Source organism: Copadichromis virginalis, linkage group LG8, assembly GCF_057382275.1.
Source record: "Copadichromis virginalis isolate Kocher_CV1m ecotype Utaka linkage group LG8, C_Virginalis_male_GT1.1, whole genome shotgun sequence".
Lineage (NCBI taxonomy): Eukaryota > Metazoa > Chordata > Actinopteri > Cichliformes > Cichlidae > Copadichromis > Copadichromis virginalis.
In genome coordinates this window covers 17,008,366-17,036,352 of record NC_140625.1, presented here as the reverse complement: position 1 = coordinate 17,036,352, position 27,987 = coordinate 17,008,366, and the positions used below count along the sequence as shown (strand labels likewise).

The window sequence follows — 27,987 nt, the reverse complement described above, 5'->3', positions numbered from 1 at the left end:
GGAGAGGTTTTTTTTACAGAAGATAGTTTTTTAATTACAGAGATATGAAAAGAAGAAAGCCGAACACACAATATAATTACTTTATACACAATATTATATCTCTCCTCGTATTGCCACACACTCCTTTTTTCTTTCCAGCATAAGCTCTTCTATCATTCCAGCAACAGTGTATACACATCATTTATCATCATATATTACACAATATTCATACAGATTTTAGCTCTTAGATAATAACTTAAGCGTCCATTTTTTACATTCAGTGTGCAGTTGTTTGGGAAAAAAAACAAACTTTTATAGCTTTTATACCTACAATTTTACACTCAGCTTTCAAGCTCTCTGCTTCTGGACAAAAGGCACATGTAGAATTGCTTCTCTGACATCTTGCACATCCTTTTTTTCTCTTTTTTTGTAAAAACATGTAAATGAGAATATTTCCAGGTTCAGTTATGCAAATGATTTACCTGAGTGGCAGTTTACAACAGCTAAATTTACAGTTTAGCAGTTGGCTTTAACAGTTTTACAGGTATGTGGAAAACCCCCAACATTTTAAGTATTTTTGCGCTAAGAGAAAAAAAATTAAGCCACTTATAAAATAAATATCCATTCATTAAAAAAGTCTGTCATGAAAAACATCTACAATGGCATCTGAGATTCACAGTACACGTCCTTCCCAGGCTCCTCCTCAAATGTCACTTTGGCATCATCAGCATCCAACTGAAACACAAGCACAGAAAGAACCGTTTTAAACACACTGCAACACACATACCATCTAAAAAGGTCTGAACTTTCCACAGCGTTCAGCTTACGCATTTCATTTCCAGTTTGGTGAAGAGATGCCCGGTCATAAGCATGCGCAGAGGAATGGTGAGGATGAGAACGAAGGGAAGCGCCAGAGACATCTGACTGGACTTCACAAGCCACAAAACTCCTAGACACACAACCTGGATGGCCGTGTACAGGTGCATTCGTCCTGTGCTCACCTGTAACCAAGACAGACAGACGTCAGCCAAACACAAGTAACTGACGATTTTAAGTAGCTTTGGAAACCTGCCAACACATGGACAAATTAAAAGCATAATAAAATTTAAATCATAGAAATAGCCTTAGGTATATAAATGTGCATCTGGCAAATACCTCCCAGCAGTTTTACACAGAACATGATTTTATCACTACAGTCTCAAGCTGGGTAAAAATTAATAAATATAATAGGTAACACAGTAACATCTCATTGTGTTTAGTCTTGCAAAACCACAACTTCATTATTTTCCCCATGAGAAACCTTCTGTTTGCCCCGCTTATGCTAGCGCCATGGACCTCATGTATCATGCAGTGATGAGACGCTTACTCTGGTAGCATAGGGTTCATTAGGATGGTATTTCTTTGGAATGAGAAGAAGCTGCACACGATCCCACAGCTGAATGCCATTTAACGACGTGATTCCCATGTAGAGGAAGATCCCAAACAAGGCTGCCATGGGAATCATCTTTAGGATGGGCTCCATGAGAACTGACAGACCTTGATACAAGCATACATTCAGATAAATGATAAAGGATCGTACACACACATCAGTTTGAATGCAAAGTATAAGTCTAGCAATGCTTTTGTAGACAGAACTGGGTGATTAGACAGCACCTACCAACAAGCAAGGCCACCACAATGCCGCTTATTCTCTGCTCCATCACTTTCTCTATCACCGGTTTTGGTCCTTTGCTCATGACAGTGAGAGCGTTGGCATGTGTGACAGACCGCACTGTGGCAGCGCTGAGCCACGGCACACCGAATATCGCGCTGAGGCCTCCCATGCCAACTAAAACCAGCAAGTCAAAGTGAAACCCGGAGCCTTTGACCATCTTCCTCTCAGGTTTACTCACTATCAGACTGTTTAGAGCCATAAAGAAGGGAGACGCTCATTAAAGTCATGAATTGTCACTTTTTCTATGGTTCGTGTCAGCTAATAAGACCAACGATGACTCACGTTGTGATCTGAGACTCCAGAAAGATGAGAATAAACACAAGCACGGCTGGGATGCAGGAAGCAAACATCAGCCACACAGGGAAAGGTTTGTGCTCTCCGAAAGGATTGATGAGCCAGCCTCTTTTTTCAGGATTGGACACCGTCAGACCTCTGGGAACGATTAGTTTCTATAAAGAAAAAAAACAACAACATTTTCAAATATGTTACACTGCAACATGTATAAAAAAGTTAATGGTTCGAGCTGCTTCCTAAATCCACTTTAAATTTTCCATGTAATTTTGTTACAATGTAAACATTAAATTTAATGGAATCTGGTCAAATTAAATTTAGTTAATTGGTAAACATTGAGTTTATACCAAGCTTCTTTTCCGTAAAGATGAATCATTTGAACAAATAAACCTTTGATTTTCATATATTTCGATGCATTTTACTTTAAATTATTGCTTCATGTTTATGAGTGTGCCTTTGTAGTTTGGAGTCACACGCTAACCTGAGTGTACGTATCCTGAACGTTGTAGTCCACAAGCGTCATGAGGACAATGGCAATAGGAACACCAAAGTCACCGATCAAACGCCTGATCTGTTAAACACACATCACCGACATCAAGTCTACTATTTGAATTTCATTTCATTTCATTTGGTTTCTTTTAATCCTATTATTTTAAAGTAAAGGTGACCTCATAAATGGAGTGAAACCTTCTGGGCATGAGCTCACCTTTCCAGGAAGGAATGTCCCGTTCTTGAACTGACGCAGGAAGTAAGCAATAAAGAAACAGCCCATCATGAGGCACATAGAGAGCAGGGCTGTGTTGGGGTAAGATGGCTTGATGGTGTTGACAATTAGAGTTTTGTTGCCGGTAGAATTGTCATACGTGACAATCTCTTCGACCTTTGGGTGCCAGGGATACTCGGCACTTGCATTCACGTGTTCGTAATTTAGAATTAGTGGATGCGCCTTGAAGATCTAAAGAAAAGTTCAAGAGCATAGGTGAAAATGACGGCTTATGTTCAACAAATAAATCGCAGATGAGAAATGTTTCAGATTTTATTACAACATGTGACACACACTTTTTAGCCACAATAAATAAAACCACTGAAAGATCAGTTGAACAGCACTGCACCAATGATGTAAAAAGTCATGTGTTAAATCCAATACTCTAGGCCTACAACCAATAAGACCAAAAGGACCGGATGCCAAACACCCAGTGCCAGACACCACAGGGTCCCCAGAGGTCTTGTTTCTTTGCCCCGGTAAGTCAGAGCTATTTTTGTGGAATGAGAGTAACTTGCGCAATATTTGGCTTGAAGTTTTAAAATTGTGGCTGATTGGTGTGTGTGTGTGTGTGTGTGTAATGAATAAAGATTGTTTACCCTCCCAAGTTTGGCAAAAGTTTCATAGATGAAAATGAGGGAGATGAGGATGGAGAAGATTTCCTGGGTGAATCGTGAAATGAAGCGAACCAGGAAGCTGCCCTCAAGGGCCACAATGATCACCACAATGACGACCAGCCACGCTCCCACCCAAACTCTCCCAACAATATACTCAATGCCCTGGGACTTGCAGAACTGAATGATGGAAATGAATGATGATTTGAATGTAGTATTAATGAATGAAAAAATATTAATTGAATTAAAAAAAGACAATAATGGAGTTGTAATGTTTGTTAGGGTTAATAAAAAGGCTTTTTAACTCACTGCATAGAAGGCCTCCTCAAATACCAACAGTGGACCAGAAAACCCAATAACCAGGACGGGCTGCGCGGCAACAAAGCAGAATATAATTCCCTGAATGCTGGTGGAAATGAGGAGCTCTGGCACACCCATCATGTTGTCCACCTTATAAGCTACAGGCAAAGATAAAAAAACAATTTATAGGATCTCCAAAAATACAAAAAACAGAAGAAAAAAAATGGTACCACAGTCATACACACCCAGGAGGCCTCCAAATGTGATGGCAGGAGACAGGGCAGCAAAGTAGATGAAAATGATGGCAGCAAGGACCTGTGCGTTTAGAGCATCGGTGATGTCACTCTTGTAGTACTGGTAGCGCCTTTTTATGTCTCGAATCATCCCCCCAAACGGTCGACCAGTACGAGAAAGGGGATCTTCAATAGGAGGTCTGGAAACGATTGAATCTGGGGAAAATGTGAAATCTGAGCTTAAGCCACTATCAGATCCCAAATAGTTATCCAAATAAGAAACTAAAAGCTGGCAAACAAATAATCTGTTTATCTTATTAGTTAAAATGTCAGCCAACATGGTAAATGCGTATGACTCACCACTGCAAACTTTGGCGTTGTTGACGAGGTCATAGCTTTGCAGTTTGTCCTGTAGCAGTTTCTTCTGAAAGTTGATGACTGAGCTGAGCATCGCCTCACTCTTGATCTCGGTGGGTGGGATCACGATGCTGCAGTCCATGAACTTGGACACAGCGTTGATCAGCTCTCGAGCACTCTTTGCCTGAAGGGCTGTCTGATTAAACACCTAGCACAGATTGAGCAGAGACAGATATGAAATCTGAAGATTGCAGGATTCTTTCTTAAAAATGAATTTTCCAATAGAAACTGTTAATCAAATATTATTTCACGGGATGATAAATAAATAGAAAAAAATATTAAAACCTTTGTTCAATTAACTTTATTTAGTGTTGGCTCATTTAAATTGCATTTTGAACTTGGACTTGCAACCTGCAATAACTCCTTTTGCCACTTGGGGGCAGTGGAAACAATCTAAAACAAGATAAAGCCATCCATAGGCAATTGCCTCTGGATGTGCCTCGGTATAATTAAAGAAAAAAAGATAATTGTCGATGTCCTTTGATGTGACGGAGTAATACGTTTCCTGAAAAATGATACCACTGGTAATTGCCTGTTACAGTTGCAACAAAAAAACCTAGATTGGAATGAAATTGCTTTAGAGCACAAATGTGAGTAAAAAAAAGTCACAAAAGAGGAAAAATATTTCTTAAGCTTTCTGCTTTCTTCTCAGTAATGTCACCGTTAAGCCACATTAACCCTTGCTACTTTCTCTTTTGCTGAAAGAGCCTGAACAGAGAGCGAAGACTTGAATGCTGTTTTTGCACTGAGTAGTATTTTTTGTCTTTTAAAAGCCTCAGTCAACTCACTTTATTAGCCATTAGTGCTGCCATAGCACGCCCAGTCTCATAGTAGTCCATGTCGCTGCTGCTGGGGCCAATCAGAAGAAAGACAAAGCGTACAGGCTCTGGGGCTTCCAACGCTGAGTCCAGTGCTACTGCTTCCTTCAGACGCACAAAGACAGCTGTGGGCTTCTCCAGAAAATCCAGGGTTCCTGGTCAAAAGAGGACCCTGCATTAGTTAACTTGCGTTTAACTGCATATTAATCACAGATTTTTTTTTCATCTGTTCTAAATGTACCTTAACAGGACATTTTTCATGTTTCTTATATTCTTATGGACAAATCCATTTTCTTTATTCACATTTATGTTTATACTAAGGCCCAGAATATTCTCCAGAAGAACCTCAGAGATGCTGCATGGTCATAAAATACACCAAAAGTGTACTTAACCATGTACTCCCACACAATCTAACTGCCTGCAAGCTAAAGCCACCCATGTACTTATTCACTGTTGAAAGTTTTTTTTTTTTTTTTCAATTTAGATTCTCAGCTGAAAGCTATCCAGCATGCTTTTCCTTTGGTGTGGGGGAGGAAGGCTCTCTGCATCAGCTGTGTGCTTGAGACTCAATGTACTATGGTGGTAACTTAGTTCAGATCAACTCAAATAACCTTGGTCCTATCAAGGAAACCATCTGGAAAAGCTTTAAAGCTGAACCTGCCATTCAGAATACCATTTCTTTATCCATTTGTTTACCATCCACAATGTCACTGCCAGGGATACTGAACTATGGGGGCGGGCCAAAGGTCACAGTCTATGCATGTGTGCATTAACTGCTTGGTTGTGCTGGAGGTTCCTCCCTCTTAAAAGAGAGTTCTTCCTTCTCACTCTTGCCGGTTGCTTGCTCATAGGTGTTTGTCTGATTTTTGTGGATTTCTCCCTAATATTGTTGCGCCTTGAGGTTGCTGTTGTTGTAATTTGACACTTTTTGCATTAGGTACACGTGTGCAGCAATCAGAATGTAAACACCAACACTGTACTCCACATCAAACATGAAAAAAGCAGCTTACCCACTAGCACCATGGAGGCCTCAACATGCTCAGATTCATCAGTCTAAGGTAAGGCAGAAAGGAAAAAAGACTTTTCTATTCAAGACTTTGTGCAACAGAACCAACTTTTAAACATGCTGCTTTTGTCAGTTATGCTTAAATAAATGATAATACCAGTGGGACAACTTACTCTCTCCTTGACAGAAAACTTTTGCAGGTCAGTCCCAGTCAACATTTGGCTTTCTGGGTCAGTTGTTTGGCTGAAATGAGAGCAGCACGTCACTGTCATTGTCTCTGTGACCCATAACTGAAACTACAGCGGCAAACTACAAACAGTAAACTATTCATTGGTAGTTCTCTGTTCATTGAATAGTTTACAAAAAAAAAGAAAAGAAAACAAGACTGAAAAGTGGTAGAAATGTCATATTTGATTGAAACTTTTTTTGTAATATTGTTAAGTTTATTTAGAAAAAACAGGAGTTTTCAAATGCACAAAATGACCTATTCAATATTTGAAAAACTTTAAGAGAAATTGCTAGAAATGTAATAAATGAGTCCTTAAGTTGAAATTTTGACATAATAACCTAACTGTGTTGACTTATGGATATCAAGAATGTTTTTTTCACATTGTATTTTGTTTATTCTGCACAAAAAATATCAAAGTATAAAAACAACAATCCATAGCTTTAAATGAATAAAGCTATGGTCCAGACCTATTTTGAGGTTGGGACCACAAGCTTTCTGACTTGTTACCCAGTGGGTGTTCTCACAATCAGAGGGTTTGTTATGCTTATTTTGTTATCTTTGTGATTTAACTCTCAGACTGCACCGCACAAAACAGTTATGACAGTGTCCATTGTCTGTGTATAATAAAGGATTCAACAGGCAGACAAAAGGGTTTGATGGTCAGGGATGATGATTCATAATTATAGTTTGGATTCCACAACAGCTACAATAGTGTCAACCACTCTGAGCAAGCTAATGCAGTCTTTTCCTTTTGGAGTCTTGGATAATAGCCGGCTGAATGCCTGAGTGTATTTCATTTGTATTTGTGTTTGTATTTGTGGATGGTGTCTCAGACGATACCTGTGGTTTTGCAGCAGAGAGTTCAGCACTCCTTCCCGATCTCCTGACCTGATTTCCTTCTTGTTAACCATCTCACTGACCATCTTCTCTGTGATGGTATCCAGGGTCTTCTCCTCACAGTCTAAAATGGTCACACCTTGGCAAACACAATTTAGAAACATATGTGGTCATGTTCAATAAAAGGGAAAGAACTGCTGCTGTGGTTTAAGAAGGGACTTTAGAAGTAAAAGCCACTAAAGAAGCACTAGAACTAAAGCTATATGTGTCAGGTTGGCTAAGACTGAATTTTACAGATGCTAATCTAAAATAGCTTTTTTGATAATGATATTTTGCAACAACAATCTAAATCAGCAAAGCATTTAGTAAACTGGAATATAAGTATAGACTGCAGCACAGTTTTCCTTTGATCACACTGTAACACAGCATGGATTTACATAAAATATCAGTACCTTTAAATCCTATAAAAGTAAAGCACTTCAGAAAATTGAAAATAATTATAAATAGTGTAAAAAAAAAACCCTGTAAATGCTCATGTTTTGCTCACTGACCTGGGCTCATGGTGTGTCTGAGCTGGATAAGGCTCCTGAAGGTGAGGCAAGAGATGGGAGTGGGCACCCACACCTGCGCTTGAGGGTCAAAGCTCTCCTCATAACCCACCCATCGGCCCTTCTCCTGCCAGTAGCCCTGCTGCTCCTGCTCCTTCATTTGTTCCTTCAGCTTCTTGTAGACAGAGAGAAACATAAGCACAGGACAAAGGTGCAAGGATAATTTGTGTCTGTGAGGCAAGTGAATTTTAGACAGGGCAGGTGGATGATATAGAGCTGCTCACCACCCCCACCCCCACTCCCTCACCCCCACCCCCCTCCTTGCAGTGCAACATGTGAGCATGAGGTGTAGGCCTACAACTGCACAACTGTGGTTTCAGTAATCTCTTACATTTAAAGTCGTCTACAAATTTAGGACATGTCTTTTTGTAGCAAATAGTAATAGTAAAAAAAATAAATAAAAGATGGTTTATCCGAGGTGATTGTTTCCAGCTACTATGACTTGTTACTGCTTGCCTTTTTTAATTCCAGGTTTTAAAATCTTACCTCATTCATTTTTTGACTTTACATACAGTTCCAAAAATGATTTTAAACAAACCAAAACGAATAAATAATAAAAAACCTTTATCTGCAAATTTTACTTCAAGGTTAAGAAAACAATATTTTTCATGCCATATGATTCCCAAGTGTGCTTTACTCTCTTCAGGCAGAATCAGATAAATCCTGGTCATGCTTCATTACAAAACAAAAACATTAAAGACATTATGAGTGTTGTTTTCCAGTGACTGCCACTGTAAGAAGGCTAATTTCAACATCATCATCATTATTTATTTTAATTTGGTTGAGTTAATGTTTTACTTACTGTTACTGCATCGATGAATAGTGTAGTTAAAAGAGCAATATAGCAGTAAGCAAAGGTCTAACTAAGGTCATTGCACATACATGGGCGTAGGTTCAGAAGGCTTAGGAGCAATGTTCCCTCTAAGCTGCGCACGTGCGCAATTGCGCACTGCTGGCACGGTCTCTGCGCACAGAAAATCTGCGTTGCGCACAAAAAATAAAATCTAACCTGAATTGAAATTAAAATGAAAACTTTAACAATTCTGTTTTGTAGTGTTAGTCAGTAAGTGACTGGCTGCTCCCCTATGGGATTAGAACGATGCCACCTTATCCCATAGTCCAGCCAATAATGCGATTCACATTCGTATATACGCAGCTAATCAATGTCGTTGACAGGCTATGACAGCGTCCTTATGTGCTGACACCGGTGCTTTAGCTAGCAAAGCGGCGTGGCTGATGTGGAGTGAAGCCACACAACGTGTACAACCATTGGAGATGTGAGCAGGACAGACGGAACAATTGACAGAAAAAGTGTGGACTTTATATAAGTTTTTAAATTGTGTTGATAGGCCACGTAAAACCAGAGTTATGATAAAAATATCTGCAATGTTCGGTTTTCTTCCTGAATACTATCGTTGTTTATATTTACTGTGGGAAGAAACGGTAAAAACGGCGTTTTATAAGGAAAACGCTTGAAAGCGCTCTCCGCCTGTGAGCAAAAACAAAACCAAAAAAACCCCACCCTTTCCTATTGGTCGAAAAAAGTACCATGTCGACCAATCAAAAAAATATGGCAACATTGCATTTAGTTGTTTAGGAAGGGGGAAGTTTTAGGAGTGACGGTGGTGTTTTGAGATGTGAGAGATTTGCAAAGTTTAGCGCAAATCTTGTGTAGTTAGTGTGTAGTGTAGTCAAATTTTTTTATGTGTGTGTCAGAACAATGAGGCGACTGCTGACTGTTACAGCTGTTACAGTTCAAACAGGAGTTCAAACACAGAAGTTCTACTGAATGATAATCCTAAATAGAACAACACCTTGTTTTGTCTTGATAAATCACACTGTTACTCAGCTGAGTAAAGACATAAAGGCTTTACAGCTTTTTTCCCGATTTTTATTATTTTTATTTTAATATTGCGAGGGAAGTGGACACGGATCATGAAAATGTGGGAAGGTGATGTCCAGCTGACACTTTCATGTCTAAAAGGTAAACACGGTTTTCTCGCCTCAACAACCGCCAGGCTCCAGACCTCTGAGTCAAAATGAGTTTCCGGTGTGTACACGACTGGACACCCATGTTTCGAGTGTCAATACATGTCGAGCATCTAGAGTGGGTATACAGTGTGTGTGTGTGTGTGTGTGTGTGTGTGTGTGTGTGTGTGGGGGGGGGGTGACCCTTACCTGACACTTTGCAATGAGGTTACTGTCAATGTTTCAGTTCTAGGCAGCTGGAAAAGACGGAAAATACATTATTTACAAAACAGAACTGAGCAAAAGGGCAGAATTCAGCTTAGCCTGACTAGACAGTGTTTAAAGTGCATGGGTGTGTACTTATAAAACAAAATATGTGGTGTGCTAAATAAGTAACATTGTGCATCCTCTCTTTTCTTTTGAGGACAAAATGCTAGTCACCAGAATGTAAATCAATGCATTTAACAGTGAAGACAGTCAAGTTTAAGGTCTGGCTGTAACAGTAGGGTTACAGAGGCAGAGGTAGAAGTTAAGATAAGTATGAGGCTGAATCAAAGTGTAGCGTCACCTGTTCAACCTTGTGTGTATGTGTGTGCATATATGTGAATCATTAAGTGTTTATGTGCAGATTCTTTATATGTACAAGGAGCAAATGTTAGATGGGTAGCTGTAGGTGCATAACAGGTGCATTTTTCTGCAAATATACAGTATTCTGTGAAAGTCATGAGTCACTCCTCTTTTTTTTTAAATTTTGTTTCCAAGTTGCCAGACTTTCTTATAAATTTTTGAAATTGGTCTTGAGCGACTCATGGAATGAACCCGTGTTGTGTCTACACATAACAGAAAACTTAGCAAAGAACCAATATGAAATTGTGTCTTTAGGCATTTTGTTACCGGTGGCCTGTCACAAAAACATGAAATTTCCTCCAATTTCCTAAATCTACAAAAAAAAAAATTATAAAATAAAAAAATCTAAAGATAATGCAGTCTGACAGAACTAAAATTGTATTTTGGCACCAAAACGGTTATTCCCATATCTTGGCATGGTGTACAGTGTGCCCTTAAAGAAACTTGACACACGGAAGACAAAAAAAAAGACAAAAAAAACCTACAGCAGGTGAACAGTATTGAAAAGTCATGCCCTATCTATGCAATGATGAATATTCTTTTGTTCAAATCATTTTAAGGATGTACAGAGAAGTTCAGGAGCTAGATAAAGCAGTGAGTGTCCACAGCATCTGCAAAACACAGTGGAGCCTCTGTCATGGTTTGCTGCTACATTTCAGCCAGTGGTGTTGAGCTCTTGTCAAAATTGATGAAATTATAAAAGCAGAAATGTCAGCTTTTGTTCCATTTTGATTGGAAGCAGCTTCATGTTTTTAGCATGACAATGACACAAACACACTGCCTGCCAATGTATTAAAAGCATACCTGGATAGAAAACACACATAGTGGTACACTACCAGTCATGGATTGGCCTCCCAAGAGTCTGAAGCTAAAGATGAAGCAGTGTGGGATCATCTTGCATAAAGACATCTAAAGAAGCGCCTTAAATGTCCATTATAAACCTGGAGAACTATTCCTGGAGACTACTCAAAGAAATGACAAGAACGCTTCTCTAAGAGTGTTCAGGCTGTGCTGACGAATAAATATGGTCATACCAATTATACACTCTCAAGCTCTGGAATCATATATTTCTGTTTTGGCTTTATATATAGTATCTCCATTTATTTTGACACTTTTATATAAATTGCTGCACCATTTTTTTGCAAAAAAAAAATCTGCATCTTTGCAAGTGTCTCAAAGATCATTAAAATTGCAGATGAGAAAAGCATTCTTATCTTATTGTTTGTGCATACTTAATCATCTGGGCATGTATTCCATAAAAAGTGACTTGTTGTTTTACACAACATGACTGATATTGCCACATTCTGTTTTGCAATGACTGTTAAATTTCTTCAATTAACCAATAAAGATTATTCCACTGCAGCAGTGACTCTAACACACATCACAACAACATTAAGTGTGCAACTTCAATGAAGTGCTCCATTCCCATATTTTCATGCTTCAAAGCAACAGCTTAACTTAATTTTTGGACAAATACCATTCATAGCTGTAGCAGAAAAGCTGACACTTACCTCCTGCAGTCACTGCTTAAACTGACAGCAGTGGCAAGTGACTGACCCCAGAATGGCAAAAAAATTGTGACTTCATACGCACCACCTATTTAAAGCTTCTTCGGTGCCGATGTGTGTGTGCATGCTTCTCGATAATGGGTGGGACTAATACATGCATGCACACACACATGGACACGTGCACTCTAATTCTCTCGAAGCGCAAATCCAGCAGAGCAATGTGTTCCGGTCTCACCCATAATATTGATAGTGAATACAGTGGTTTGGTATGGAAGAAAACTAGTCAAACTGTCATTATCCAGCCCGCATCTTATCATATTTAATGTCTGTGTTTAGAGGACAACAAGGGCTTAGACTTCTCTGCTGGGCCTGGTCACCTTCAGTCTTGCTGGAGTAAAACATTTGCTTAAAGCTGGCTTTCATCTGCTTTTCTTCCTCCCACCTTAAGACGATCAGCATAAAACTGAGGTGTATTAATCACATTTATGATTGCATATATAGCGGAAACTGCTGCCCGACTGTCATTTTGGGCTGACTTTTCTTCTGAACTAGACACACAAACAACAAATTCAAAACAATTCCACTCATTAACTGCAAACATTAGGTGACATTTAACTCTTCTAGTCATTAGAGGGTGATTTTAAGAAGTCATTAGAGACTAATTCTTATTCCCCAAATTGTTTTAATCTTTAAAAAAGTGTGATATTACATTTCCTGTAATGCAACTTTCTGCTTTTTGAAAGATTTATGTTTCTTGAGCTCACTTTAATGACTCGGCTGGATTATGTAAAAAAAATGAGTGGTTCTGCACAGGGCAATTCCTGGAAGCTTATGCTTGTTAGTTTTTTAATAACATAATAATCAAGTTGTAAAGCATATCATAACAGAGGTGTGCTGTGTTTAATAAACTTTAATGTAAAGAAAAGAAATATTTGCATACCTTCTGTTGACGGTAAATGTTATCATCCTGCATCTTGTTTCTGTCACTGTACCTCATTATGTAACTGTCTGGAATCCATTGAGACTATTTTTTTCTTGACACTGGGTTGTCAGTCACCAACATGAGTGACGAAATACGAGAAGTCCTCTTCCTATATGCAAATCTGAAAGCATTGTTTCTCTGCACGCTGATATATTTAATAGTGCCTGCATGTGTTTGTCCTGAACAGAAGCTCAGAGGCCTCTGCATCCCAAATCCTCTGATGTATCTCCCATTACAAGTATAAAGAATCTATAAGCAAAATAATTTTTTTAATGTATGTTTTACTATCTTTTCTGTTTCATGCATCAAGCAAAACTGACATTCACTAAAGTGTAATTCTGCAACAGCAGCAATCTCCTAATGTAATTCTAAAAACCAATATGGATGTAAATCTATCAAATTACTCTTTGCAAAAGCAAGAAAACTAGGAATTAGCAATGTATACTACTATATAGCATTATTGGATTATTATTGTTATTATGGTTGCATTTATGTGCTGTTAAGCAGTTTCATCTGCACAAATGTGTCATACTTTGTATGAAAGTGTAAATGCAACCTGGCTGATATCCTTCATTATATCCGTTAACATAACATTTCATTCCTCCAAGAAATGTTTAGCAGTGACATCAGTCTCCAAGAAAGGCATCGGTGTGAATACTTGATAGACATTAATACATGTATACACTATACATAACAGTTGATGCAAGCACAGGCTTTTGAGTTTTCATGCAATATTAAATTACAAAGCAGAGACTGCTTTTTTTGAGCCTTTTCTGTAGTGTTGTGGTTAACACATTTGCCTTAAAGGTGGAAAACATCCAGTTCAAGACCAGAAGGAGACACAAGCCCAGCCTCAGAGGTCATAATTTTCATTGCTGGTCCCAAGCCTGGATAAATGGAACGGTTGTGTCAGGAAGGGCGTTTAGAAAAAAAAAAATCAACATGTGGTATCATGTGCCATTGAAACCCCTGGGAAATAAGGGAGTAGCTGAAAGTAGTTGTCGGTTGTGAAGGACACACAAAGGGAGTTTTTTACCCTCATGTAAATATCTCATTTATGAATGAAAGGTAGCCAACTAATGCAGCTAGTGTTCAATCAGTACAGTTTAATTAAATTTTATTTATATAGTACCAATTCATAACAGAACAAGCTTCGATTAGAAAGAAACTCAGCAATCACACAATCTCTTATGAGCAAGCACTTGGCAACAGTAGGAAGGAAAAACTCCCTTTTAACAGGAAGAAACCTTTGTCAGAACTAGGCTCAGGGAAGGAGCAATCTGCCGCAACCGGCCTGATAGAGGGTGAATAATGTGAAAAGTATTGTTCCCAGCATGGAACCCTGTGGAACTCCATGACAAACCTTTGTGTGTGAGAAAGATTCACCATTTACATACAAAAATTGGAATTCATAAGATTGATATGATTCAAGCAAGTGGAGCACAGTGCTACCACAGTACAGTCAACATCTGGCTCTCAAGTAATTGAAATAAATTACAATTCAATAGTATTTCAACAATGTTTATTATTCATTTTCAGTTAGTAAGAAAATAAATTTTAAAAATTATTTATTTTCTCATTTCAAGTAAAATAAGGCTTCGATTTTAGATTTGCTTAATTTTAATAAAGGTGTTGTTTGAATCACCCCATTTCTGTAAACCATCTCAACTTTGAATATTATTTTCTCCCTATGTGTTTCCCCCATGAGTTTTCTGTTTTCACACATGCCCTGAATAAAGCATTTGATTTGCTAAGTAATGTTATGTGGGATGAGTTACAAAGCATGTGACTCGTCTGTGTGTTGCCTTTGTATATACATTGACCACCAAAGACAAAGGAAAAGGCTGCACAGATTAAAATAACCTTACCGTAAATACAAGAAATGCTGTGCAGAGTAAATTAGAAACAGTCCATCAAAATCTAGTAATAGATGTGTTAGAATGGAGAAACATCTAGATGCAGATCCAGCCCGCACTCTGTCTATTGGTGACCTAGGGTTTAGATGAAGACATTAACTCAGAGAGGCTGATCGAAGTGAAGGGGTCCAAGTAAACATCAATCAAATATCAGTTATTAAAGTTGCTGTACTTTAAGGCACATCTGTGGGATAGCTGTAAATAATTTTTTCTCTAATTATTACAGTTTCATCTGGGAAGAAATTCCTAAAGTCATTGCTAGTTAAGGTTAACAGACTTAGCTCATTAAAAATTGGACTTTTTCTCAGCCTGGCTACAGTGCTGAAGTTAATTTGTCACGAATAGTAAGATGTCCTAGCTTTACTGAGGGCTTTTGTAGAATAACAAACTATTTTTTTAGGCCAAAAGTGTAACACCAATTCTTCTTCAGCCTATCCATTATCTACTTCAAGGTGGAAGTTTGTGAGTTACCAGGGAGTCAAGCAATCAAGCATCTGTAATGTACTGCCTTCTTTTTCAGAGAAAACACAGAATCCAGGGTCATACGCAGTGCAGATGCTACAATATTAATAAGATATAATCGATTTCTGTGGGATAAAAAAATGCAGAGAAACATATAAGATTGCAACTGGTCCCAAGTCTGGATAGTCATGTTTTGGGGTGTTTAATAAATTCAGCCAGATTTCAGGAAAAAAGAGAGCTTCTCTATCTAACATCTCCTAACAAGACCAGGTTTCCCCAAAAAGTTTCCTAGTTAAGGTTGGTGGAGTACTGGAGGTCACCCAATGCAGCCTGATTTCCTGGCTGCTCGGGAGGACCAGCCAAGGGAGCGCTAACTGGGGCTAAGCTACTTTGGCCCACACTGACTACCAGTTGGGCTGGTTATAGGACTGTGGAGGCTCTCAGGTCATCGTACTCTAAGGAGCTTGGAAAGAAAAGCATCTGGACTTTTTAAAGTTTCTTGAAGACTTTTCATCTCTCATCCAAGAAGTTTCTTCAGTTCTAAGAGCAGTTGGTGGAGTCCCAGATGGTCTTCTACTCTTTCTGTCGTATTTGAGGTTTGTAAAACAATGACCAAACAATGCACTTTGACGTGCAAATAGATACAGAAATGGTGCAAAAATGCTGGTAGCAAAATCCCATTTAAAAATTCACCAAATCAGCAATTCAATACCAGCAGAAGTGATTCCAGCCCAGTTGCTACAGCTGTCATTAATATGCTTGGTATGTGTGCAGGGCAACTGAGACTATGCTAAACAAACTCAGGGAGGGAAATCCTTACTGTGTGTTTGGCAGCATGCCAGCATCCAGATCATGGTACAGCTGAATACATTCATTCCATAAATATTATTATATATACAGTAGTTTTATCTGTTACCATAACACTTCAGAGTTCAGAAATAAATAGGTGACATGATGGTGGCTACATCCATCTTTTATATAAAGTTATAGTTAAAAAATGAACGAAAATTTAGTAAACAATTCTAATATTAAGGAAACCTTTTATTAGCCGATATGCTTGGATACTTTATGGCACCTTGCTTATACTGTAATCTTTAAAAAAAAAAAGACAGTTTCTTTACTTGTACTGCTTTCCACATTTTGCATTCTTTATAATGCTGACAAGTGATAACAGAAGTATAGCACAGCCCTTGAGCACTGTTTCTACTATAAAGTACCATCACAGAAAGTGGTCACAGGGTGGAAAAGTCATCATGCAAGGATGGAAAAAGACAAGAAATGCCCAAATTCTTTTCAATGAGCATTTAAAGCGTTAAAAGGAAGTTCACTGCTTTAACAATGATCTTACAGCTGATAATAGGTGGGCAGGCAAGACATCAGCCACGCTCGGTCAGATGAGGAAGCAAGTAGGAAGCAGGAAGGAAAGACTTTAGCCAGACAACATTCTGGCCAAAAGCATCAGAAAAACAGCTTTCTGCTTTCTACACGCTAAAGCTGAGCAGCATATGTGTAGGCAGCAGACTGATGACAGGAGACAACAGATGATCAGCAGATGGTCAGGTGGAGTCTGACAGTGTCTGAAAGTAAAAATGCAAAAGAAGAGGCATTTGTTCTTATATATTGTTACTTACAAACTTCATTCAGTGTGTCCTATTAAATTAACTAACTTTAGGTTAAGAAAATAACTGGCACTACTTCAAAAAAGTAGGGGCAGGAGACAAAAAAATGATACAACATAGTAATGCAATATCAATACAGGGACACCACATATAGACATGTTGTTAAAATACTTTGGGAATACTATGATCAAGAGGGCTATCCCATGCACCACCATCCTGAGATAATAGGAAAATACACTGAATTAATCCATCCATTCACTTCTGCTTATATGTCGCGGGGGGGAAGGGGGGGGGGGGGGGGGGGGGCTGGCGCCTACCCAGCTGTCTTAGGGCGAGAGGCAGGGTACACCCTGGACAGGTCGCCAGTCTGTCACAGGGCTAACACATAGACAACCATTCGTGCTCACATTCACACCTATGGGCAATTTAGTGTTTCCAATTAACTTATCCCCACTAACTGCATGTCTTTGGACTGTGGGAGGAAACCGGAGTACCCGGGGATGACCCAAGCAAACAATCAACAGTGCTAAACAGCGTGCCACTGCACTGTTGAATTAATTCATCTGTGAAACCATCCAACACTGGACTTCCTAATGCAGAGCAAGCTAATGGCTCAGTCACACAGGTACAAATAGGACAGCAGGCTCTGTGCATCTACATAAAATAAAAATGACAATAATAATGATAAATGCTGTCTTATTTATAAATACAGACAGACTGCTAGGACGTTGCCATCAGTCTAAATTAGTTTTTGTCAATGAGCACAACTTGAGGGGACTCGAGGTCACTGTAATTTTTAGTAGATACACTAATGGTATCAATTTCAAACTCCTACGTTGCCCACCTGCTCACCCAGCGGGACAAATACACATCCTCAGCCTTTTATGAGGGGTAATAATAAACTGGATTATATGTATGGCAAGTGCTTTAATACTTCAGGACCACTTCCTTAAAGTTAAAACTGACTCCACTGAATGGGAACAGTCCCATGGAGAATAATCATCTTTAGCACAGCAGGGGGCAGCATTCTTTAAAGGATTATTGAAAGTGACTGTGATAAAATCGCTGAGGTTCTTCAGGTTCATGTGCAACCAGAACTCATTTCTCTGTGTACATATCACTAAGCACATTTAAGCAGAAATCTTTAAAACAGGAGATTCTTTGAACCTTCCTCATGTATAATTGTAGCGACTGGAACCACTACTGTAAATTCAGATGTGTGAATTGTAGATTAAATTATATTACATACATATAGATTATGTTACCTGGCAAACTTTGACTTGAGTAGTTACTAGTTAACTTTGGTTAACCATCACCCAGGGATGCTACATTTAAAGTTTAAATTGGTGACACACATTGGATATATTTTTTTCTTCCAAAACCATGAAGTGGATTACATAATCAAACAAGCAGATTTGTTTGGCTACATTTAAAACAAAGACCCCAAACTGCAATGTTAATGGTATACAAGTCAGGGCACACTTTCTTTTAAAAATATCTGCATAACTGAGGATTTCTGAGGAACTCAACTGAAGATTTACACTCTGCTCAATATTTTTTAAATGATCTCTATGTCCAACTCCCCAAAAAACAACAACAAAAAATTCCCTCTGGACATGGAGGTTCAGTCACAGGTTAAAATATTGAAACGATGAACTTATAAAAAAAGCATAGACAAAAAGCAAAGTGTTCCTCGACAACAAAAGACAAACTGCCCCGAACCCTTGGGGGCTCTCGCTTTTATACAAAAAAGCCCCTCATCCTCTCTGTAAATTTCCACTCCACGATCTCAACCCTGTAGGGGTGCAGATTCTGGACAAAACTGGAATTTTTCAGCCCTCATTTACTATCATTAAGGGGTCACTGTGACCTGCAACACTCCACTATTTCTCACCACAGGTGCTCTGATGATGTGCAACATGTAATATCCAAACACAGTAAACACATAATATATCACTTTGGCAAATACTCAAATATAATATGCTGATTACTTGAGCTCAGAGCAACCAATATGTTATGAGATAAAATGCCATACTGAAAGGCTCATACTGAAAAAAACCCCACAAGTGTTCAACGGTCTCTCTGCCATGACACGTGTAGAGACAAATGCGTATGGCCATGGAGTTGGTAACGAGGGTCACTCACTTTAATCAGCTGCTTCAAACCAACATTTTTGACTGTGATCGTGGGCTCTGTTCCAAAAGCACCTCCTGTCTCCTTTTCCTAACCTCTTCTTTGACCTTGGTGACCTTTTTATCAAGGTCAAAGAAATGTGAGAAGGAGCAATGATAAGGAAGATAAAGAGAACAGCAGTCCGTTGAGAATCAGAATCACCTAACACTAGTCTCCTTATATGTTGAAACTAGTGTGTGCAGAAGAAAGATTACAGAATGCATCTTAATACACCAAGGTTGGAATTTTAGAGAAAAAGCATTTTTTCTCAAATTTACTACTACTTGTGTCTGCGGCAGAGTAAAGCCATCTTTTGATGTTTATAAGCTTACTTAAATAGGCACAGTGTTTGTGACTGAAAGTTGTGAACGGGAGTATTTTTGCTGCTGGCCTTAGCATCTCAGCATATGTATTTGTAGGAGCTTTCCTTTCAGGAGAAAAATGTTTACACGACTCACGAAAATGTGAATTATAAAATCTGAGGGACACAATTTACTGCATTTTTACAAATCTAGTCCTGAAAAAAATCAAGAAACAAGAAGTGCTTACTCAGTATTTTGGGTGGATGGCTTAAGGCTGCCCAAACTGTCTCTGTCCTAAAACTCTTCACTCAGTCCGGATGAGAGGTAAGCTCCGCTTATTGGTCATAAGTAATACTGGGATTGTCATAAAAAAGAGCAGAAATCATCAGAGCCGAGCTGTCTTTTTTTCAGCAGTGTGCACAAAGCAAGTTACCGTCACTGCTGAATCTGTAACACAATTAATTTATCTCAACCGGATTACTGTTTTCAGAGAAAAACACATGCGTGAAACCTGAGCTTACGCTGGATAATTTTGGTAAATTTCTACCCACATCTTTGTACACAAAGGATAGCATACAGTTAGTAGATCACCCTGGAACTGTAACATCACAATAAATCGCCTTATAGGACGGTATTTGCTCCTCTCCTTTCATAAAGGATGCTTTCTGTGCTAAACGGGACAATAAAGGAGGCATTTACGCTCTTTTTCCTAGTATTTGGAGATGTGGAGTGGCTCTTATTATGTGCTATGCGGATACTTCCTTGTCATTTTCCTCAGTTAGGGCTATTCCAAAGCAAAACTGAATATTGGAACACACCGTGTGACGAGCTTCCAAAGCGCAGGTGTTTTGAAAAACACTGCTCCAAAGTGGGGGTGAAAACACCCACATGACATGACCATGGGTGATTAAGGTTTTTGTATATCATCCCAGTTTCAACAGGTGGATTATCTGCTGCATTTAGGCAGGTGAGATGCCCAGATTTCCATCTCTTTACAAACTAATAATAATGGATTGGATTTATATAGCACTTTTCAAGTCACCCAAAGCGCTTTACAATGCCACTATTCACACACTGGTGGAGGCAAGCTACCACAGCTGCCCTGGGGCAGACTGACAGAAGCGAGGCTGCCATATCGTGCCCCTCTGGCCAACACCAGTAGGCGGTAGGGTAAAGTGTCTTGCCCAAGGACACAACGACCAGGACAGAGAGCCCGGGGATCGAACCGGCAACCTTCCGGTTACAGATGTGCTTCCCAAACCTCTGAGCCACGGTCGCCATCGCTAGAGCCATCTGGGCTATGCCTTGTAATTACTGAATTTATACTCATACTATTCTACTATATTTATGTCCTTTCTGTCATTATTATTTTTGCTGCAGTCTGTGCTGCCCAACAAGGCTTATCCATTCACTTTAACACCAGGGTCCAAAGTATAACTACATAAATATTAGGGGTGCAACAATACTCGTATCGGTATTGAACCGTTCGATACAGTGCTTTCGGTTCGGTACGCATATGTATCAAAGAATACAAAATTTTTAATTTATTTTATCAACTTTTCTTCTGACGATGCTGTCTGTGTTGAGAGCTCAGTGGATCTGCGTTCGACTACTCCGCCCAGGCTGCACTGTCGAGTGCAGATGTGTGTGTGTGTGGGGGCAAGCTAGCGAGACAGAAGTTAAGCTCGTTGCAACATGGCAATTGCCTCAACACTACCCGAAATTGAACCTCCCCCACCCTCATTCACATCTGGCGTTTGGAACTATTTAGGTTTTCATGTGAAGCATGACCCTGAAGGTAAGCACGTCATGGACAAAAGTAAAACAGTATGTCGGATGTGCCACGCAATGCTCAATTACATTGGTGGGAACTAGTGCGTTAGTGGCAATAGCTCGTTAACGTGTTGACGTCGTCCAGCCCCACGCATCCAAAGATGAGTGATTCCTCAATCAGATAGATTTAAAAAAAAAATTTTTTCTTGTTTCAGCAACATTAAATTTAAAAACTGTACTTTTGAGTTAAAATATATATTTATAATTTTAACAAATGACAAATTAAAAAGGCATGAACATTCTTTTGTATCGAAAAAATATCGAACCGTGACACCAAAGTATCGAACCGTATCGTTGCACCCCTAATAAATATTGTCATATTCAGATGATTACTGTCATATAGATGGGAGAAAGAGAAAGCTATACTGACTTACATAAGAAGAGAGAGAGCGATACAGTGAGAGAGAGAATAGCACACTGCGTTTGAAATTCATTAAATCATCGCAATTGAAACAACCTTTGCTTTCAATGAGAAACTAAAATATGTAAAAATTTGAATCTCCAACTCTTGTCTGTTCTCTGGTTTTTTCTATTACTCTACCAAAACTCCTACTACTACTTTCAACAGAAAATGACTGCTAAAAAATTGCTGCATGAAATGCCTTCACCTTCAGTGTAACCTGAACAGCCAGAAACTCAAGTAGTCACAAAACTGTATAACAAAAAAATTAAAAAAAAACAACAACCCAAAAAACGCAAGAAAGCACATCATTACATGTGATGTATTTCTTGACAATGCTTATGATAAATGAGATTTCTTTTCTTACCTTGTTTTAAATTCTGAATGCCACGTCAAGCAGGTTCTGGGTAACCAAAACTTCAGTCACAATATCTGACATCCACAGTACAGTAAATGTTGATAATAAAGTTAAGGACAGTTCTTTTATCCTCCGCTGAGTCACCTCTGAACTGCTGCTTGTTTGCTCAGATTTAAAAGGTATTGGTCAATGTGAGTTGTGATTGGTCAGAATTTGCCTCCAATAACGTAATAAATGTTACACTGTTACCTTTTAGATTTTTGTTTTTTTAAGATTAGCACAGTTAGACTGTGAAAATAAAACACTGAAATAAAACCTAAAACATCTTTGATAGCGTGAAGAATAAACCCGATCGCATTAACTGTCACAAAGCTTAAAAGTCAGCCAAACACAACCAAACATTGTGATCTTTTTTCCACGGCTCCAGGCAAGGCTGGAAAAACTCAGCCCCAAAACAGCCAAAAACCTGTGTCCTTATAATAGTTAACATGGCAGCCTTTTCTCAATATATTTCATTTTATGAACAGTTGTCAGTTGTTTGTTTTTTTTGTTAGTTGCTTAGCACTGAGTGTACAGGGATCCAAATTTAAATTTCAGATCATTTTAACTCTCTGGTGCTAACTACTGTCAAGTGTTCTTCTTTGGTGTATCTGAGGTGTAGCATAAAGAAACACACTGATTATTGAGCAAACAATGGTTATAGTTTTCACATATAGAGTTTCAAAACAGAATGGGTCAAAAGGTCAAAGATCAAAGTAATTATATCCATTATACTCAACCGTGTATTGGTCTCGCACAAATCTGAGGACAGATGTGAGTCTATTTCTGTTTCTCAACCTTCAGCTTAAAATAAAACTACTATTAATGGATTCACACTAAGATATGTGCTAGGTCAATAAATATTTTATACTTTTCTCTTGTGTAACTGTTTAAGTGTGTTTGGGATGATTGTCTTTAGACACGGAGTTGTATTTTTATTCATTATTTGCGTAGACAAGCATTTACAGACCAATCTATAAATGTCAACTCCTTTGCAGCCGCTTATCAGCTCATACTATGTTACACAAAGAGCATTTACAGTGATGGTTCAGCTCCAAGCCAAACACGCTGAACCCTATCTGATCCAAACATTCCTTCTGAAAGTCTGCATATGTGTTTCCATACATTTTGGGGAAGTTTGATCTTGCAGCTCTTGCAGATCTTCTTAGCTGTCAGTGAAATAGCAGTTCTAGAGATAATCCCTACACCAAGTGAGAAAAGCTTATTTTTTCATAATACACAGTTGTGTAAATAGTGATTAGTGCCATTTCTTTAAAGGGGTTGAGTAACACTGCTGAGTTTTGCACGGTTCTTATCAGACACCCTAACCAGCTTTTGCTTATGTTGAGTAATCTCACAATCTTGTACTTGTTTGCACATATTTTCCAGGGAGAACCTATAGGGCATTAGAAGGAAACAAAGGCAGAAACTGACTTTCTTAATAGCTTATTTATTCTTGGTCAAAAACACGATTGAATTTTCCAATGAAGTAGTTTACCTGTAAAATACATTTAGAGAGGTGGAAGTAATTTTATTACCATAGCCTAATGTATTCAGCCAGTTTCTTTTACATGCCATTGTATATCTTGCATTAGCTGTTTAGGAGTTAAGACCATTTTTATGCACAGCTACCTATTTCCAGAGGGTCAAAATAAATTTCACAGACTAGCAGAATTTTAAACATAATGATTGATTTTCAATACTTGAATGAAATCCCTTCACAGTCAATGATTACCTGAAGTCTAGAACCAATGGATATCACTAATGCTGTATTTCCTAGTGGTGTGCGGATCGATACTGAAATATCGATTCTTCCGATACCAGCAATTTATATTCTAGAATCGATTCTCATATTATAATATCGATATTTTAGTACTCTGGGGTAAATTTGTAGTTTTTCCATTAAAATGAACGCAGTGGAAAGAAACTATACAATTCGGATCGTCTAATTTGGAAGGAACTACTTCCTCTTACGCCTTTCATAGTCATATGCAGAATACGGCTGTATAAATGTGTTGCAGCCCCTGGCGTGCACACTCACAACAATGGCTGAGCGCAAACAGAGTCCTGTGTGGACACGTTGTTGTGGCAACACCACTGACCTCGTCAAACACCTCGGAGTAAATCACATCACAGAATATGATAAGCTTATGTTGAGGCAAACTGAAGAGGAGGACAGGGACAGGTGCTGTTAGGGCGAGACAGACGTCTCTCGCAGAGTCCTTTTGTGCTGCAGGCAGGCAACATGCTCAAATAGCGCACAACGTCAGTTTTTTTTATTTCTATATGATTATTCTGCATTATTAAGCAATAAAAAAAGTTGTCTGATGTCCTCTAATCATTATGAAGCAATATGGTTATGTTATTATTACAATTACATAATACAATTATATATTGTATTATGAAATGCAATGAAACATTAAGTTTTTGTACAGGTATCGCACATCACTTTGCAAGCAGTTTGCTTTGGGTAATTATGCATTTGCACCATGATCACAGTTCATCTGTTCTTCAGCATTTGACTGAATCTGAGCAGAGAGTACAGCCTCGTGCACTTCAGAATTCATGCAGTTACTTCAGTCATATCATCATTAAACACTGTTGAGCCTGTTTCACTGGCAGCCATGCATACTCATGCCATAAGATAACAAGTTAGTAAGTTAATGTTGGCTTCATCCGTCCAAAGACATTTCGAGAACTGTGCAGGGTCTTTTAGATTCTTCCTGTCAAAGGCTAATTTTTTAATTTTTTATGCACTGAATTAGAGTTTATTACAAAACCATAAAGCAGGGTTATATAGACAAGTGTGCAATTGTGCCTTCTGACAAATGAATGCTTTTTTTTTTTTTTTTTACAAAAACTGGATGGAGAAAGGAATTTGAAAATTATTTAAGTTTCTTGTTTTCAATCCAGGATTTTTTAAGGTTGCTAAAGCTTCTGTTGCATTTAAAAATGATTTTAAAAAAAATTGTTCCATTCTGACTGGGAAAAGAAGAATGCCTTAATACGTACTAGCTGTACATATAAAATAAACCCTTCTAAAGTTAATCGAGTTAATTTAAGATACTTGTTTATAGGGCTGGGCCATATCATACCGTTCACAGTAATACCGGTATAATGGTAAATGGCCTGTATTTATATAGCGCTTTACTAGTCCCTACGGACCCCAAAGCGCTTTACATATCCAGTCATCCACCCATTCACACACACATTCACACACTGGGTCGGGCAATGATAAGAAAATGAAATATCGCAATAGAATATGGGTAAAACGCGCATGTGCAGTGCCTTTGTTTTCATACGCACATGGCGGAAAAAGCATGCCGGCAACAGAGAATGAGAAGAGCGAAAGTGGATCGTTGAATGAAACGGATGAACCAGAATTGGTTTGTAAAAATGCTGCAACTTCAGTGGTGTGGAACTGGTTTAGCTTTCGTCCGTCAGATACACAACAAAGCACTATTTTTGGTAGCGCGTGCTAGCGGGCCGTCGTTATTACCGTGTTTTTTGGAAAATACGGCACACTTAAAATCAATCCTTTGATTTTTCTGAAAATCGGCTTGATGGATTGTCGGAGCACAGCCCGGAGCATTACTGAGGATATTTTGGCCAATTTCCACTGGAAATGCCTTTTGGTTAAACTGTCAGCAAGGAATTTGCATTTGCACTGTTACATTTTTATATAACTTTAATGCACATAAAAAACAGCTGCTTGTTTAAGTGAAAACACATTGATGTTTTTGGGGGTTTTTTTTGCACTAATAAAGTCGTGGAGTTAGGGCTGTGCGATATGACCAAAATCTCATATCCCGATATAAAACATCTATCGTCCGATAACGATATAAATCACAAAAATTTAACATTATCTGTAAATTCTGTAAATCTCGGGCAGCTGAAGTGTTTCCAGCTGGGCGTCGTGTATCTGGTGTCGAGTGTTTTACCGATGCAGGAAACTACACATTTTTAGACATAGGTTGTAACAGCCGCCGTTTTCTTTGCGAGTATTTATTACACAGCGTGCTGCAGTTTTGGAAAAGCCTGTTCTAACGTTTGCTTCTCATCGGTAAATACTCTGCATACTCTTTCATGTGATTCAGTTTATTTTGAAAAGTCTCAACAGGATCTTGAGCTTTATTGTGAAAGGTTTATGTAGAAAATAAACAAGCGGACACGTGATGGTTTTACCATCGTTGTTGCTAACAACAATGCATAAAAACAGGCGCTTGTCCGTCTGTAGTGTGGTTATATTAAATATAAGACAAAGAGAGAACTTTAAGAAATTAATATAGCCACTACAGTGACCATCAAAATGATGAAAAAATATTGCCGTAAACAGTTTATTTTGCAACACCACAAAACAAACGATAGCGTAAAATGAAACAATAGACGTTTTTATATCGTCATCCGATATATATCTTATATCGAACAGCCCTATGTGGAGTTGTAAAGTATTTTGTCTAGTGTCAATTATATCGTCAGTTATATCGTTATCGCAAATTTTCAAATGCATATCGTGATAAATATTTTTGGTCATATTGTCCTGCTCTACTTGTTTATGTTTTCTTTTTCTCCTGACATGATTGTGCTTGTAATTGTGCCTAATCACATTTTATTTATGTTATTACAGACAAGCCTTAGCACACCTTATAGGTTACTTTCAATTTAAAGCTCATACATCTTTCAAATCATATATGACCATATGTACATATATATCTTCATTATCTCTTCTCATTATATTTTTCTCTTCCTCCACCACTGCTCTGTCTCCTCCTTCATTTTCACCTCACCCTCTTCCTTCTTACTTCAAGCCTCATCTCCTGAACTGAAGCCATGAAACACATGAAAACCTGAATAAACATGCTCATTTATTCCTGATATTGTCAGAATTAATTACTGTCAGCAGATTAGACATATGACTCCTGTCTCCAGACAGCTGACAATGAACCGGCTAAACAACAACAGCTGGTTATAAGCTGGTGTAACTGCTGGTGTAAAGCGTGTCAAAGCAAGATGTTACTGTAATCCCGTTACATTTGTCAATAACACAGTAAGCTAACGTTACTCTGCTATGTTCGGTAATTACATCACTGTTAACTGTATGAGTTACAAAGGTTCTTCAGTTATCTGCACAGGGGTGGAGGAAAGAAAACAAACAAACAAATAAATGTGCCTTTTTGTTTCCTGCATGCTACCTACAATCAGCTGATTTCAGTCCATGTGCAGATGAAGGAGAGAAATGGTGGAGCTTACATTACAGTTATTTTAATTGCATGAAAGGACAAACTGAAAACTGCCTCCAAGACAGAAACAGCTGCATTATACTGCTGCTCTCTGCAAGCATCTAGCTAGCTAGAGATTTGTGTTGACACTGGCACTGTAGCCTAAGGTTAATACTGTTAACTAGTAATTGCGAGACAATGCGTGTCAATTCATTGCGAAGTGTGAAAGTAATGCAACGAGCAGTGTAACGAATTACGCAAAGTACTGCATTACTTTTAAGAAAAATAACACGTGATGTGTAAAGCATTAAGTTTTTAGACTGTGGTTATTAGCGGACATTATGACAGATATGTTAGGTTCTAAAAATCACAATTTTCTTCTGACAAACACTTTGATTAAATTCTCACATAGCATCCGAGTCCAACAGTCCACTTCACTAACAGCAGCAAAAATATCACACACACAAAAAAAATCCTCCACAAAAAGCAAAACAAACCCCCCCCAAAGCAAACAAAGCAGTCTTACCCTCTGAAAAGTGGGTAAGGATAAAGATATCCTTAAAAACTCACCTCAGTGTCGCCGTCATCCGACAGAAGTGAGCTTCACTGGTTCATCCTTTCCTTTTACAAAGTTTTACACCCTCCTTCAGAGTAAATAGATGTGGAAACATATTGACAGCAGAGGTGAACTGCAGACTTGCAGCCTACACGCTCTTCAGATCAACGGCGGCAACAGTTGTTTGTCCTACAGCGGCCACCATCCTGTTATTTCC

The 27,987-nt window shown here is 38.6% G+C and overlaps 1 protein-coding gene across 4 annotated transcripts; it reads right to left on the bottom strand.

Moving 5' to 3' along the window:
• Positions 1-7: 7 nt before the first annotated feature.
• Positions 8-27,945, bottom strand: slc4a1b (solute carrier family 4 member 1b (Diego blood group)). Of its 4 annotated transcripts, none has more exons than XM_085466252.1 (18): positions 27,785-27,945; positions 9,988-10,034; positions 7,753-7,921; positions 7,205-7,340; positions 6,309-6,378; positions 6,140-6,182; positions 5,100-5,284; positions 4,255-4,459; positions 3,907-4,110; positions 3,671-3,819; positions 3,347-3,541; positions 2,691-2,939; positions 2,466-2,555; positions 1,976-2,142; positions 1,637-1,878; positions 1,346-1,515; positions 807-980; positions 8-714 (listed from the first exon to the last, which is right to left on the bottom strand). In XM_085466252.1, the coding sequence occupies exons 3-18, from the start codon at positions 7,907-7,909 to the stop codon at positions 634-636; spliced, it is 2,517 nt and encodes an 838-aa protein (XP_085322378.1). In that variant the 5' UTR covers positions 7,910-7,921; positions 9,988-10,034; positions 27,785-27,945; the 3' UTR covers positions 8-633. The 4 variants fall into 4 exon arrangements, with proteins under 4 accessions (XP_085322378.1, XP_085322377.1, XP_085322376.1 ...); XM_085466251.1 differs by lacking the exon at positions 27,785-27,945 and adding an exon at positions 11,916-11,969 and having other exon boundaries at positions 7,753-7,924; XM_085466250.1 differs by lacking the exon at positions 27,785-27,945 and adding an exon at positions 11,916-11,969.
• Between the last annotated feature and the right edge of the window lie 42 nt (positions 27,946-27,987).